A 14,581-nucleotide genomic window follows, 5' to 3' on the forward strand; every position below is an offset into this window, starting at 1 on the left:
GTAGTTGACCTAATTTTACTTGGGAACGAGTTCCACAGGTGGCGGGCCACCGCTGAGAAGGCCCTGTCTCTCATCCCCACCAAGCCTGAGCCCATCTAGGTTGAAGGATAACTATACCCTCCCCATTGATTTTGGTCCTTAGAGGAGAAGCCAAACCATGTGATACTGTATTGTTTAAAAGGTTTAAAGCCACCATATTTTAGGATTTAACTCATGCCTCAGTCATGTCTCTGGATGAAAATGTTGGATGGATATCAGGAGCACCTCAAAGTCAGCAAAGATCAGTTTCTCTACACTAGCTACAGTGCAGGAGTGCTCTCTGGTGGACGACTTTAGTTATGGTGTCAGAAGCAAATTGAGGGTACAATTATAATGTATTTAAAAACACAAACAAAGTAAAAAACAACAACTTGGCATTAAACGAAATATCCTTTGACCAGAAGCTTGGAGTGCCTCTGGTGTTGCTGCAAGAAGGCCCTCCATTGTGTATGTGGTAGAGCTCAGGCTGCATTGTAGTAAGTGGTCTGTGGTTTGCTATTCTTCACACTCGCATGTTGTGGACCCTACTTTGTAGCTCCATTTCTTAAGATTGGTTGTGCACCTCGTGGTGCCAGAGCACGGTCTGTTCAGTGCCTTCCAAGTTGCCAAGTCTTCTATGCACCCAGGAGGGAGTTTTTCATCAGCCATAGATTGAGGTTCCAGGTTTAGCCTGCCACTTTTGGACTCTTGCTTGCTGAGGTGTTCATACAAGTATCTCTATAGATCTTAGAAAGCTATTTCTTGATTTAAGACATTAATGTGCTGGCTGATATCCAAACAGAGGATGGGCCGGAGATGTCACTGCCTTGGTCCTTTCATTATAGGCTGCTACTTCCTGGTGGATATCAGGTGGTGCAATACTGGCGAATTTCTGAAGTGGTGTGGGACAAAGACATCCTGCGATAATGCACCATGTGGGCAACTGCTATAATATTAAAATTCTACTTAAAGATCAAGTATTGTAAACAAATTTACCAGCCTGAATCCCAAGGGGAACATACTTACTTAGGCGATCCCTCATTGTCTGAGTAGGATAATCCTCCAGGGTGGGTCCATATGTGACTATGGAGCCCTATTCTTGATCTGCATCGTCTCCCGCAGTGAGAGCATTGGTTTCCAGGTGGAAGGCGATCCCGGTCGGGGTTGGCTTGACGCGCCATCCTCTTGGCACATTTCTCTCTTTCGCCCTCCATTTGTGCCTCTTCAAATTCTGCAGCACTGCTGGTCACAGCTGACCTCCAGCTGGAGCGGTCAAGGGCCAGGGCTTCCCAGTTCTCAGTGTCTATGCCAGAGTTTTTAAGGTTGGCTTTGAGCCCGTCTTTCAATCTCTTTTCCTGCCCACCAACGTTCCGTTTTCCATTCTTGTGTTCGGAGTAGAGCAACTGCTTTGGGAGATGGTGGTCGGGACACAGAGAAGCAAACTATGATTTGTCATTTCACCTTGAACAAACCCTGTTTTCCAAATGGCAAACTAAAAGTTGCCTCAAACCAGGATCAGAGAGAAAAATAAGAAAAGGGGGGAGGGCAAGACCAAGTTTCCCTCCAGTCAGTCGCACAGTGCCAAGTAACAATTAGCCATTGTGAAACTTTACAAACTGTGGCAATCGGGGCCACCGTAGGATGCTCTGTTTCCACCTGAAAGCATTACTAACTTGTTGCTGTAAGTTGATTTTATTTGCATATTTATTTATATCCCAAAACTTACATATTACAACTTTTAAAACATTACAATTAAACATACAAGAAATAAATTAAACTAAGAACCACATTAAAAATGTAAACTCTAAAAAACTTCAAAAACATAAATACTATTTAAAACAATACTGCCGTTCTAGCCCTTGAAAAGAAATAATTATGCATCTGCACCAGGAATGATACTGAAACTGGAAGGAATGTGGGTTTGTTTTTTCCTGGGTTGCTGTGAGTTTTCTGGGCTGTATGGCCATGTTCCAGAAGCATTCTCTCCTGACGTTTTGCCCACATCTATGGCAGGGATCCTCAGAATTTGAGGGGTTGACCAGAGATGTGGGTGAAACATCAGAAGAGAATGGGTTGTAGGTTTTTTCGGGCTATATGGCCATGGTCTAGAGGCATTCTCTCCTGACATTTCGCCTGCATCTACGGCAAACATCCTCAGAGGTAGTGAGGTCTGTTGGAACTAGGAAAAAGGGTTTATATATCTGTGGAATGACCAGGGTGAGACAAAGGACTCTTGTCTGCTGGAGCTAGGTGTGAATGTTCATATAAATATATAAATAAAACATTCACACCTAGCTCCAGCAGACAAGAGTCCTTTGTCTCACCCTGGTCATTCCACAGATATATAAACCCTTTTTCCTAGTTCCAAAACACCTCACTACCTCTGAGGATGCTTGCCACAGATGCAGGCGAAACGTCAGGAGAGAATGCCTCTAGAACATGGCCATATAGCCCGAAAAAACCTACAACAACCCAGTGATTCTGGCCATGAAAGCCTTCGACAATACGTCAGAAAAGAATGCTTCTGGAGCATGGCCATACAGCCTGGAAAACTTACAGCAACCCATTGATTCCGATCATGAAAGCCTTCGACAGTGCATTGTGTTTGCTCTTCATTTATTTTTTATAAGGTTGTAATGGAAGCATGTATTGTTTCTTTTTTATTGTAATATCATTATTTATTTGTAAGTTGGCACTGCTGAAGAACCCTGTCATACAAGAAGGAATCAAACCCACATTCAGCTCCATACACTAACAATGAATAACCAAGTGCCCTTTGAGTCTCCATAGATGACGATAGTTTACCTCCGCTTTGGAATGATTGGTATCATGCCTTGAGGACTAGTCAGGATTTAAGAAGGAGCAGATGCTTCTGAGCAGGACCCAAAGGGAAGTGACGCAGAACATCCCAGTTTCTGCACTGACTCTGAATTCCTGAAACACGGAAATAGCAGGGATGTTGTCCACACTGAATGCTTTTCTCAGCCAATGGGATCTTCAACAACCCTAGGCAAAGAATTAGAAGGGGGAAAGAAGGATGAACTGTTGACGAAATGGCAATTTCTATGATGATTTTTATGAACAGAGGCTGGCCACTTTGGTAGATTGTTACACTTCCCAGCCATCCCTAGTCGTGTAGGACCAATAACATATGTTGTGGTTTGAAAGAGAAAGAAGGAAGAACCTAGGACAGGACTAGAATTGAAAGCCATGTTCGTCAGGAATATTAAAATGCAAAAAGTCTGAAGTTGTGTTTCTGGTATGGAAGGTACTGCACTTCTAATACTGAAAATAGTATATAATGATGTAGGTTGAGTGTCACTAATAACCTTATTCTTGCTGTGAGTTTTCCAAGATGTATGGCCATGTCGGAGAAACATTCTCTCCTGACGTTTCACCCACATCTATAGCAGGCATCCTTAGAGTTTGTGAAGTCTGTTGGAAACTACGCAAGTGAGGTTTATAGATCTGTGAAATGTCCAGGAGGAGAGAAAGAACTCTTGTCACTACTTCTGAGGATGCTTGCCATAGATGCAGGCGGAACGTCAGGAGAGCATGCCTCTATAACATGGCCATATAGCTCGAAAAAAACCTACAACAACCCAACTCTTGTTTGTTTGAGGCAAGTATGAATGTTGCAATTGGCCAGCTTGATTAGCACTGAATAGCCTTGCAGCTCCAAAGCCTGGTTGCTTCCAGCCTAGGGAATCCTTTTTGGGAAGTGTCAGCTGACCCTGATATTTTTCCTGTCTGGAATTCCCTGGGTTTTTTAATAGTTTCTTCCATTTTGTTGGAAATGAACAAAATCTGGCTACCAGTATTTAAAAAAATTCTAGAATCAGGACAGTAAATAAAGAACAATGCTAAAAAAACAGAGAATTCCAGGAAGGAAACAATCAGGGCCAGGTAACATCTCCCAATGAAGGATTCCCTCAAGCAGACAGGCTTTGAAGCTACAAGGCCATTAAATGCTAGTCAAGGTGGCCAATTGCAACATTCACACTTGCCTCAGACAAGAGTTCTTTCTCCCACCCAGGACATTCCACAGATATATAAACCCCACTTGCCTAGTTTCCAACAAACCTCACAACCTCTGAGGATGCATGCTATAGAGATGGGCAAAACATCAGGAGAGAATGCTTCTGGAACATGGTCATACAGCCTGGAAAACTCACAGTAACCCAGTGATTAAAGCCATGAAAGCCTTCGATAACACCACCTTATGCTTCATGAACTTTTAAAGTCATACAAACTGGTTAGCACTTTTTTTGTTGTTGTGGCAAGTACCAGTATTTATTTTTATTTATTTATTTACTGCTCTTATATACCGCAATTCTCAGCCCGAGGGCGACGCATTGCGGTGTGCGACTCATTGCGGTGTAGTTTAGTGTAGTTTAGTGTAACTTTGTGCTGTGCAGAGAAGGGCTAGCAATGTTTAATCAATTAACTGGTTAAATAAATCCATTTAAAACATTTGGACTACTTTGAAAGATTACATTAGCTATCAGTTTTTTCTTTTTATATATATAAAATCCTTTTAAAACTTATACATGGCTAATGCCACAGAAGGGGATGAAGTACAACACAACATGGTTCCTTTCTAACCCCAACCTGCCACAGAACAGGATTAGGGAATAGGAAACTCCTACATCTTGAAGGTGGGTCAGACAAATAGGTAGGAAGATGTTTAGTAGAACTTTGGGAGGGAAAGAATAAATATTCGTGGGCTTAAACAAGACAATGACTGCACAACCCATCTCCAGGGGTGATAAACGTACCCGGCCTCTTCCTCTCCTGGCTCTTCCTCTGGGCTCCCTCTTGTCAGGGCAGCCGCGTAGTCCTGCAGCTGGCTCCAGCACTCGGGCATCTGCTGGCTAATTGTGGACAGCCGCTGCAGGCTGGCAAGGAGACAAAGGTGGAGATCCTAACTCCCTGGGCTCCTGCGCAAACCCACTTGACCATGCCTCATTCACTTGCCACCAGATGGCTAGGCAGCAAAGAGCCATTCAAGATGGGGCTCCCTGGCGCTGTAAATAATGTTCACCATTTAGAGCAGACATGGGTAAACTTCGGTCCTTCCTTCGAGTGTTTTTGGACTTCAACTGTGGGAGTTGAGGTCCAAAACACCCAGAGGGAGGGCCAAAGTTTAGAAGGCATTTCCTGGTTTAGAAGGCATTTCCAAGTTGTTCAACCATGAATTCTATCTAGTGTTCCATCATTCTTACAGCAGTCATGGAAGTGCTCAAAAGAAATATGCAAGGAAGGCTGACGTCCACCACTAACTCTAGCATTGATATATCTATATCAGTGTTTCTCAACCTGGGGGTCAGGACCCCTGGAGGTGTTGCGAGGGGGTGTCAGAGGGGTCACCAGAGACCATCAGAAAACACAGTATTTTCTGTTGGTCATGGAGGTTCTGTGTTGGAAGTTTGGCCCAATTCAATCGTTGGCAGGGTTCAGAATGCTCTTTGATTGTAGGTGAACTATAAATCCTAGCAACTACAACTCCCAAATGTCAAGGTCTATTTTCCCCAAACCCCACTAGTGTTTACATTTGGGCATATTGAGAATTCATGCCAAGTTTGGTCCAGATCCATCATTGTTTGAGTCCACAGTGCTCTCTGGATGTAGGTGAACTGCAACTCCCAAAACTCAAGGTCAATGCCCACCAAACCCTTCCAGTATTTTCTCTTCGTCATTTGGAACCATGCCAATGATGGGCAAGAAAACCAGGGCAAGAAAACATAATCAAAGCCCTCCTCACAAAGAGCCATCCAGCCATAGATATAGATAGTTATATGTGATTCACACACAGAGAGATATGGTATCATATATTTGAAAGGGACCCCTAAAGAAGGACAAAAATATGTTCCATATTCCAAAACCAGACACTCTCCACATCAACACTGACAAAGAAACAGCAAGAAATACTGTTTACTCACAAGCATCAAGAAATTACAAATATTGGAAACCAACACTTTCTCATTGCTTTATTTTCTAGATCACCAGACTGGGCCACAGCAAAGCCTGGCAGGGGACAGCTAGTTTAACAAATATATTTATTAAATACTATCATCTCTTTTTAAAAACATAGTTTGATAGTTGTATAACGAACACCTGAATGTTCATAGCTCATGTTGCATTGCCATCTGGTGACACAATGAAACAATTGCACTTCCCAAGAACATACCAGGATAAATTTAATATGTGATCCCTGTGTGAAGAGTTCAGATCAGTGGTTCCCAACCTTTGGGCCTCCAGATGTTTTGGACTTCAGCTCCCACAGTTCCTAACATCTGATAAACTGGCTGGGATTTCTGGGAGTTGAAGTCCAAAACACCTAGAGACTCAAAGGTTGGGAACCACTGTTTCAGATGGAAGGATAGCTATTCTTTCCCTAATCCTAGACCTACAACGGGCTCCTGGTGGCACAGCAGGTTAAACCGATGAACTGCTGAACTTGCTGACCAAAAGGTTGGTGGTTCGAATATGGGGAGCGGGGTGAGTTTCGCTGTTAGCCCCAGTGTCTGCCAACCTAGCAATTCGAAAACATGCAAATATGAGCGGATCAATAGGTACTGCTCCGTGGGAAGGTAACGGCACTCCATGCAGTCATGCCAGACACATGACCTTGGAGGTGTCTATGGACAACGCCGGCTCTTGGGCTTAGAAATGGAGATGAGCACCAACCCCCAGAGTCGGACATGACTAGACTTAATGTCAGGGGAAACCTTTACCTTTACCTTAGACCTTGAACTCTACCAAACCTTGGCAAAGAAATCATGTAAACTACTAAATGACTCCTAAACGACTCCGGCCCAGTTTACCTGTCCGAACGTATTCTCCCCTATGAACCACCTAGGTTGTTAAGATCGTCTGGAGGGGCCCTGCTCCTGGTCCCGCCGGCCTCTCAAGCGCGTCTGGTGGGGACGAGGGACAGGGCCTTCTCGGTGGTGGCCCCTTGACTCTGGAACTCTCTCCCACTGGAGATCAGAACTGCCCCCTCCATTCTGTCGTTCAGAAAACGGGTGAAAACCTGGCTATGGGGTTTGGCTTTCGACGAGTGAATCAATATTTCTGTGATCGGATGGATGACGATGAATGACGGACAACGAATTCACTATGACGACTGACCATTGTTATTATGTGATTGCATTTTGCTGTTTTAATGTTTTAATTGAATATGTTATATGATGTTTTTAATGATTGTTTTGTGCCATTATTGTTGGAAACTGGCCCGAGTCCCCCGATAGAGGGGAGAAGACCGGTATACAAAATTGCTCAATAAATAAATAAATGCATCTATAAACTATTAGTTGCAATTTAATTGAAATCAACACATTTCTAATTGCTGCTCCATCACTGAAATGTGCTGTTTTGAGAATTTTAAACTGTTTGGCTTAAATCATAACATGCCGATACATGAATTACAACAATTAGCAAATTGCTTGTTGATTAAATATGGATATTTGTTGTGATGCTTATGTATTTAAGGAAGTACTGGATTATAATGTCTTTTCTAAACTGCCAATGTGAGTAAAATATTATGAAAGGGTTGATATATATACAATTCTATGTATTTTTGGTGTCAATATAATAATGACTTGCTTACTTTGAGGGAAAAAATGGAAACTTACTTGTCATTTAGGAAGATGTCACAGCGCTGGTCCCATGGTAAATATGCTAAGCTGTCAGAAGACTGTTTGGCTTTAAGTGCAAATGTCTCCATCAGTGGGTAGAATGCAAAGTTAAAGAGGAAGATGACTTCTGTTTCCCCCTTAACATTTCCAGACTGGGCTTCGCCTAGAAACAGGAAGGGAAGAACGTGTTGAAAGGAAGAAACATTTGACTGTCATTTGCTTAAAAGGACTCTAGCATAGGGGAAGTCAGACATTCGGGCATGGGCCAACTCCAGGTGTTTTGGACATCAATTCCCAAAATTTCTAACAGCTGGCTGTCAGGAATTGTGGAAGTTGAAGTCCAAAACACCTGGAGGGAGGCCCGAAGTTAGACCATGCCTGCTTTAGAATCATAGAATCAAAGAATCAAAGAGTTGGAAGAGACCTCCTGGGCCATCCAGTCCAACCCCATCCTGCCAAGAAGCAGGAATATTGCATTCAAAGCACCCCTGACAGATGGCCATCCAGCCTCTGTTTAAAAGCTTCCAAAGAAGGAGCCTCCACCACACTCCGGGGCAGAGAGTTCCACTGCTGAACGGCTCTCACAGTCAGGAAGTTCTTCCTCATGTTCAGATGGAATCTCCTCTCTTGTAGTTTGAAGCCATTGTTCCGCGTCCTAATCTCCAGGGAAGCAGAAAACAAGCTTGCTCCCTCCTCCTCCCTGTGGCTTCCTCTCACATATTTATACATGGCTATTATGTCTCCTCTTAGCCTTCTCTTCTTCAGGCTAAACATGCCCAGCTCCTTAAGCCACTCCTCATAGGGCTTGTTCTCCAGACCTTTTAGTCGCCCTCCTCTGGACACATTCCAGCTTGTCAATATCTCCCTTGAATTGCGGTGCCCAGAATTGGACACAATAGTCCAGGTGTGGTCTAACCAAAGGGGAATAGAGCATGGGGAGCATGACTTCCCTAGATCTAGACGCTAGGCTCCTCTTGATGCCGCCACATCACATTCCTGGCTCATGTTTAACTTGTTGTCCACGAGGACTCCAAGATCTTTTTCACACGTACTGCTCTCGAGCTTTGCACTAATGCTATTTCCTATTGAAACGTTAAAACACTTTTTTTGCCCACTGTGATTAATTTTCTGTGTTTTAATGTTCTGCTTTTATATTGTTGCTCTGTTTATTTATATTGCTTTTTTGTATCTTATGTTATTTTTTATTTTCTTATTTTCTGTTGTGTCATATTGTTTCACTGTATTGCCGGGCATGGCCTCATGTAAGACGCCCTGAGTCCCCTTGGGAGATGGTGGTGGGGTATAAATAAATAAATAAATAAATAAAATTTATTTATTTATTTATTTTGGGTATTTCTACCCCGCCCTTCTCAACCCCCAAAGGGGGACTCAGGGCGACTTCCAACCGGCATATGTTGATGCCTACAATTCACACAGTAAAATACATAGTAACAATGAATTATAACAGTTAAAACATTACATTAATACAATAAAATGCCAGTCTGGTGGCCATTGTTTTGCCAAGTCCGTAATTAATAAATTCATTCCGTTTATCATAGTCCGTTCCCAAAGCTTTAGTCATCATTGTCCATTGTCAGTCTGCCAGATTACCCAAAGGCCTGGTCCCATATCCATGTTTTTAATTTCCTTCTGAAAGAGAGGAGTGATGACGATGATCTAATTTCCCTGGGGAGTGAATTCCACAGATGGGGGACCACCACCGAGAAGGCCCTGTCCCTCGTCCCCGCCAACCTCGTTTGTGACAAGGGCGGGGCCGAGAGCAGGGCCCCTCCAGAAGATCTTAAATTCCTAGGCGGGACATAGAAGGAGATACGTTCGGACAGGTACGCTGGGCCGGAGCCGTATAGGGTTTTATAGGTCAAAACCAGCACTTTGAATTTATTATTATTATTATTATTTGAAACACAACAAGATGAGTCCACAGCAGACAAGATCACTCTGCTGGCTGTTGTATTGGATCACAAGTGTCTAGGACTGTGTGATGTATCGGCAAATAATATGTCCAAATCCCAGTACGGTGGTCTTCTGCAGCTGGCAGATGGTAATCTTGTCAGTGCCGATTGTGTTTAAGTGCAGGCCAAGGTCCCACCGGCCTCGCAAACACGTCTGGTGGGGACAAGGGACAGGACCTTCTCAGTGGTGGCCCCCGCTTGTGGAATTCGCTCCCCAGTGAGATTAGATAGGTGTCCTCCCTCCTTTCCTTTAGGAAAAAACTGAAATTGTGGTTTTGGAACCAGGCTTTTGGCTAGCAGGCACAGCGGCACTTTGGACACTGAACTGGACCATATGATTATATAAATAATAAATAAAAGAGAAGCAAATAATAAATAATAAATAAAGGAACAAGATATCTAAAACATCACAGTTGGGAGGGCAGTAGAAGACATTCAGGGCAAGCATTTATAGGAGGCAAATTCTCTGTGTTTTTCTGTCTGCCACAAACCTCTGAGGATCATGCCTTGGCCATCGCTATCCACTGAAAAAACCGGCTGCCAGGGAGAGGCGACTTTATATGGGGACGGGGGGACAAACTGGCAAATATTTTCTTCCATAGAGATGTCCATTAGGTTGACTGTGCCATCCCAGAAGAAGATCAGCACCTGGAACAACAAAACTGAAATGTACATCACTTATTATAAAAATAAAAATAAAGCATTATTCTACAGACATTTTCAGGTTTAATCTCTTTCCCTGGATGGCTAGAATTTATCTTGTAGCTAGACCTATGGAGAAGCGTAATCTGATGGAAACAGTAGGGGTCACAGCTGGTAGAACTGAGACATGCCAGTTGGCCTCAACCTTTGCCCAATGATCTAGAAAATAAAGATTTCGAAACAAAGTGCAGAAGATCTCACTTCTGTTCAGAACTCTTTAAATGGTGAGAATAGTCACATTTAATTAGCCTGGGTTCCCTGCCTGGAAATAAGAGTAACACTCCTTCTAGAGTTATACTGTGTAAAGCTTTATAACATACTAGCCGTCCCCTGCCACATGTTGCTGTGGCCCACATGGGGGTTCTGTGTGGGAGGTTTGGCCCAATTCTGTCGTTGGTGGGGTTCAGAATCTCTGTGATTGTAGGTGAACTATAAATCCCAGCAAGTAGAACTCCCCAATGTCAAGATTCTATTTTCCCCTAACTCTACCACTGTTCACATCTGGGCATATTGAGTATTCGTGTAGCGTTTGGTCCAGATCCATCATTCTTTGACTCCACAGTGATCTCTGGATGTAGGTGAACTACAACTCCAAAACCAAAGGACACTGCCCACCAAACCCTTCCAGTATTTTCTGTTGGTCATGGGAGAACTGTGTGCCAAGTTTGGTTCAATTCCATCATTGGTGGGGTTCAGAATGCTCTTTGATTGTATGTGAACTATAAATCCCAGCAACTACAACTCCCAAGTGACAAAATCAATTTTTTGAGTGAAGGACATAGATTGGGTTGTTAGGTGTCTTGTGTCCAAATTTGGTGTCAATTCATCCAGTGGTTTTTGAGTTCTGTTAATCCCACAAACGAAAATTATATTTTTATTTATATAGACTAGCTGTATCCACTACGCGTTGCTGTGGCCAACCTTCCCTCTTTCCCTCCTTCTTTCCCTCCTTCTTTCCCTCCTTCCTGTCTTTCGTTCTCTTCTTCCTTCCTTCTCTATCTATTTCCTTCCTCCCTTTTCTTTCTCTTCTGCTCTCTTTTCTTCCTTCTCTCTTTCCCTCTTTCCTTCCCTTCCTCTTTCTCTACATCTTCCCCCTTCTTTCGCTCCCTTTCCTTCCTTCCCCCTTTTTCTTTTCCTCCCTCTTTCTCTCTGTTCTTCCTTCTCTACCTCTTTCCTTCTCTTTGCTTCCATGCTTCCTTCTCCCTTTCCTTTCTTTCCTTCCCTCCCTCCCTCCCTCCCTCTTTCCTTCCTTCCTTCCTTCCTTCCTTCATTTCTTTCTTTTCTTCCTTTCCCCCCTTTCTTCCTGTTTTTTTGTAATGTCATTTAGCTTTTGGGGGCTTTTTAAGTCCCTTCCGCTGTGGTTTTCAGTGTTTTTATGAGTGATGGTCACTTGTTGGCCTGACAGGTATATTGTGTCCAATTTTGGTGTCAATTCGTCCAGTGGTTTTTGAGTTCTGTTAATCCCACAAATGAACATTACATTTTTATTTATATAGATGAGATATTATTGGCTCCAGAAACACGATTAATAGCCTGCCCTGGATGGGGCTGCACTTTCCTTGTGACATCTGAAAGGATGTTGTCCAGGGGATGCCCGGATGTTTTGATGGGAGGCTTCTCTCACATGGAGAGCTGGAGCTGACAGAGGGAGCTCATCCGCGCTTTCTCCGGATTTGAGCCTACGACCTGTCAGTCTTCAGTCCTTCTGGCACAAAGGTTTAACTCACTGTGCCACCATTTGTTATTGTCCAGTTTTCCTGGAGAGGGATCATCTATCCATAGTAATCTCCTGATTGAACTGCTGTGAAATGTTATACTTGTAACTGCCCTTGAATATTATTCGAAAGATGCAAATAGTGTTTCCACTATTTCCACCTAGCAGCCAGACTACTGAGCAGAATACCAAAAACATCATATAACACCTATCTTTTTAAAAAGTGCATTCAACAGCAATACCCTCCCTACACAACATGCCTCCACATTCCTTGTGCTCAGAAAACACCAGAGATCGTGTAAGAGGTAAACAGAATACACTCACGGCATCAGGCAAGGTTGGGATGGTTCCCACAGCACTGATCATCTGGCTGGGAGCCTGGGGTCTACAAAAGAAGCTCACATTTACATTGCAGTTTGTGTACTTTTTAGACAATAAAACAGAAGGAAGTACTGTGTTGTCGAAGGCTTTCATGGTCAAAATCACTGGGTTGCTGTGAGTTTTCCAGGCTGTATGGCCATGTTCCAAAAGCAGAGGTTGTGGGGTCTATTGGAAACTAGGCAAGTGAGGTTTAGGTATCTGTGGAATGTCCAGGGTGGGAGGCAGAACTCTTGCTAGCTTGAGGCAGGTGTGAATGTTGCAATTGGCCACCTTGATTAGTACTGAATGCAGCTTCAAAATCTGGCTGGTTGCTGTCTGGTGGAATCCTTTGTCAGCCACCCCAAGTCTCCATTGGGGAGATGGTGGCAGGGTATAAATAAAGATTATTATTATTATTATTATTATTATTATTATTATTATTATTATTTGTTGGGAGGTGTTAGCTGGCCCTGATTGATTCTTGTCTGGATTTTTATTTTGCTTTTTGGGTGTTGCTCTGTATTTACTGTCCTGATTTTTTTTTAATACTGGCAGCCAGATTTTGTTCATTTTCATGGTTTTAGCAGGTAACTTAAAAGGCGCATACAAACATAAACACTCAAAGAAGGAGAACTACAGAGGTTCTGCAGTGGATAAAACTGACTATCTTAAGTAGATATAGCTTACAGGTCCTGAGATGAATGTGGTTGTTACTGATGCTTCATTTAAGCCTTGCCAACTATTACAAAGATGATTAAAAGTGAAGGTAAAAAGTTAAAGATTTCCCCTGCCATTAAGTCTAGTCGTGTCCAACTCTGAGTGGTGGTGCTCATCTCCATTTCTAAGCTGAAGAGCCAGCATTGTTCATAGACACCTCCAAGGTCATGTGGTCAGCATGACTGCATGGAGTGCCGTTATCTTCTCGCCAGGGTGGTACCTAATGATGTACTCAAACTGCTAGGTTGGTAGAAGTTGGGCCTAACAGTGGGAGCTCACCCTGCTCACCCCGGATTCGAACCGCCAACCTTTCAGTCAGCAAATTCAGCAGCTCAGTGGTGCTGCACCACCAGGATTAAAAATGAAATTCCCCAGGTTATTTTACAAGTACCTCAGTTCCCTAAAGGTACCGGATCCCACATGATCTTGGAAGTTAAGAAGGAGCAGCCTGGTTACAACTTAGTTGGGAAACTGACAATGTTGTGATTTTATATTGTTGATGTGTTTAAAATGGGTTTGTATTTTATTTTATTTTTGCTGTGTTCTGTTGTATATTGTTTTACTGTAATGCTGGGCTTGGCCTCATGTAAGCCGCCCCGATTCCCCTTGGGGAGATGGTGGCAGGGTATAAATAAAGTTTATTATTATTATTATTATTATTATTATTATTATCATTATCATTATTTGAAACACAACAAGATGAGTCCACAGCAGACAGTCTGCTGGCTGTTAAATTGGATCACATGTTGGACACTTCCCAAGTGTCTCTGACTGTGTGATGTATTGGCGAATAATGAGTGCAGATCCCAGGAAGGTGGTCTTCTGCAGTTGGCAGATGGTAATCTTGTCCGCGCCGATTGTATTTAAGTGCAGGCCAAGGTCTTTAGGCACTGCACCCAGTGTGCCCATTGCCACTGGGACCACCTTTACTGGTTTGTGCCAGAGTCTTTGCAGTTCCATTTTTAAATCCTCATATCGTGTCAGCTTTTCCAGTTTTTTCTCTGCAATCCCGCTGTCACCTGTGATTGCGACATCGACGATTCATACTTTGTTTTTTAACATGATTGTGAGGTCAAGGAGTATTGTGCTCCAAAACTCTGTCTGTCTGAATCCGGAAGTCCCAGAGGAGTTTGGTGTGTTCATTCTCTGTAACTCTTTCCAGCTTGTGATCCCACCAGTTCTTTGTCGCAGGCAGATGGTGTTTGTGGCACAAGTTCCAATGAATCATCTGAGCAATGGTGTTGTGCTTCTGCTTGTAGTCTGTCTGTGCGATCTTCTTGCAGCAGCTGAGGATGGGATCTCTTGTTTCATCTGCTTCCTTGCAGAGTCTACACTTGGGATCTGTCGTCAACTTTTCAATTTTGGCTTTGATGGCCTTGGTTCTAAACCTTGTTCTTGGGCTACCAGAATCAGGCTCTCCCTCGTCTCCTTTTTCAGAGTTCCATTTGTGAGCCACA

The 14,581-nt window shown here is 43.3% G+C and overlaps 1 protein-coding gene across 1 annotated transcript in view; it reads right to left on the minus strand.

The window, feature by feature from the left end:
- Positions 1-2,999: 2,999 nt before the first annotated feature.
- Positions 3,000-14,581, minus strand: part of WDR93 (WD repeat domain 93) — a 42,871-nt gene continuing 31,289 nt past the window's right edge. Inside the window, exons 13-17 of the mRNA XM_067471478.1 lie at positions 12,372-12,432; positions 10,123-10,279; positions 7,656-7,821; positions 4,797-4,916; positions 3,000-3,024 (exon numbers count right to left, since the gene is read on the minus strand). Of these exons, the coding sequence (XP_067327579.1) occupies positions 3,000-3,024; positions 4,797-4,916; positions 7,656-7,821; positions 10,123-10,279; positions 12,372-12,432 (529 nt within the window). The remainder of the gene's footprint in view (positions 3,025-4,796; positions 4,917-7,655; positions 7,822-10,122; positions 10,280-12,371; positions 12,433-14,581) is intronic.

This window comes from Anolis sagrei, chromosome 9 (genome assembly GCF_037176765.1).
Source record: "Anolis sagrei isolate rAnoSag1 chromosome 9, rAnoSag1.mat, whole genome shotgun sequence".
In the NCBI taxonomy this organism is placed as follows: domain Eukaryota; kingdom Metazoa; phylum Chordata; class Lepidosauria; order Squamata; family Dactyloidae; genus Anolis; species Anolis sagrei.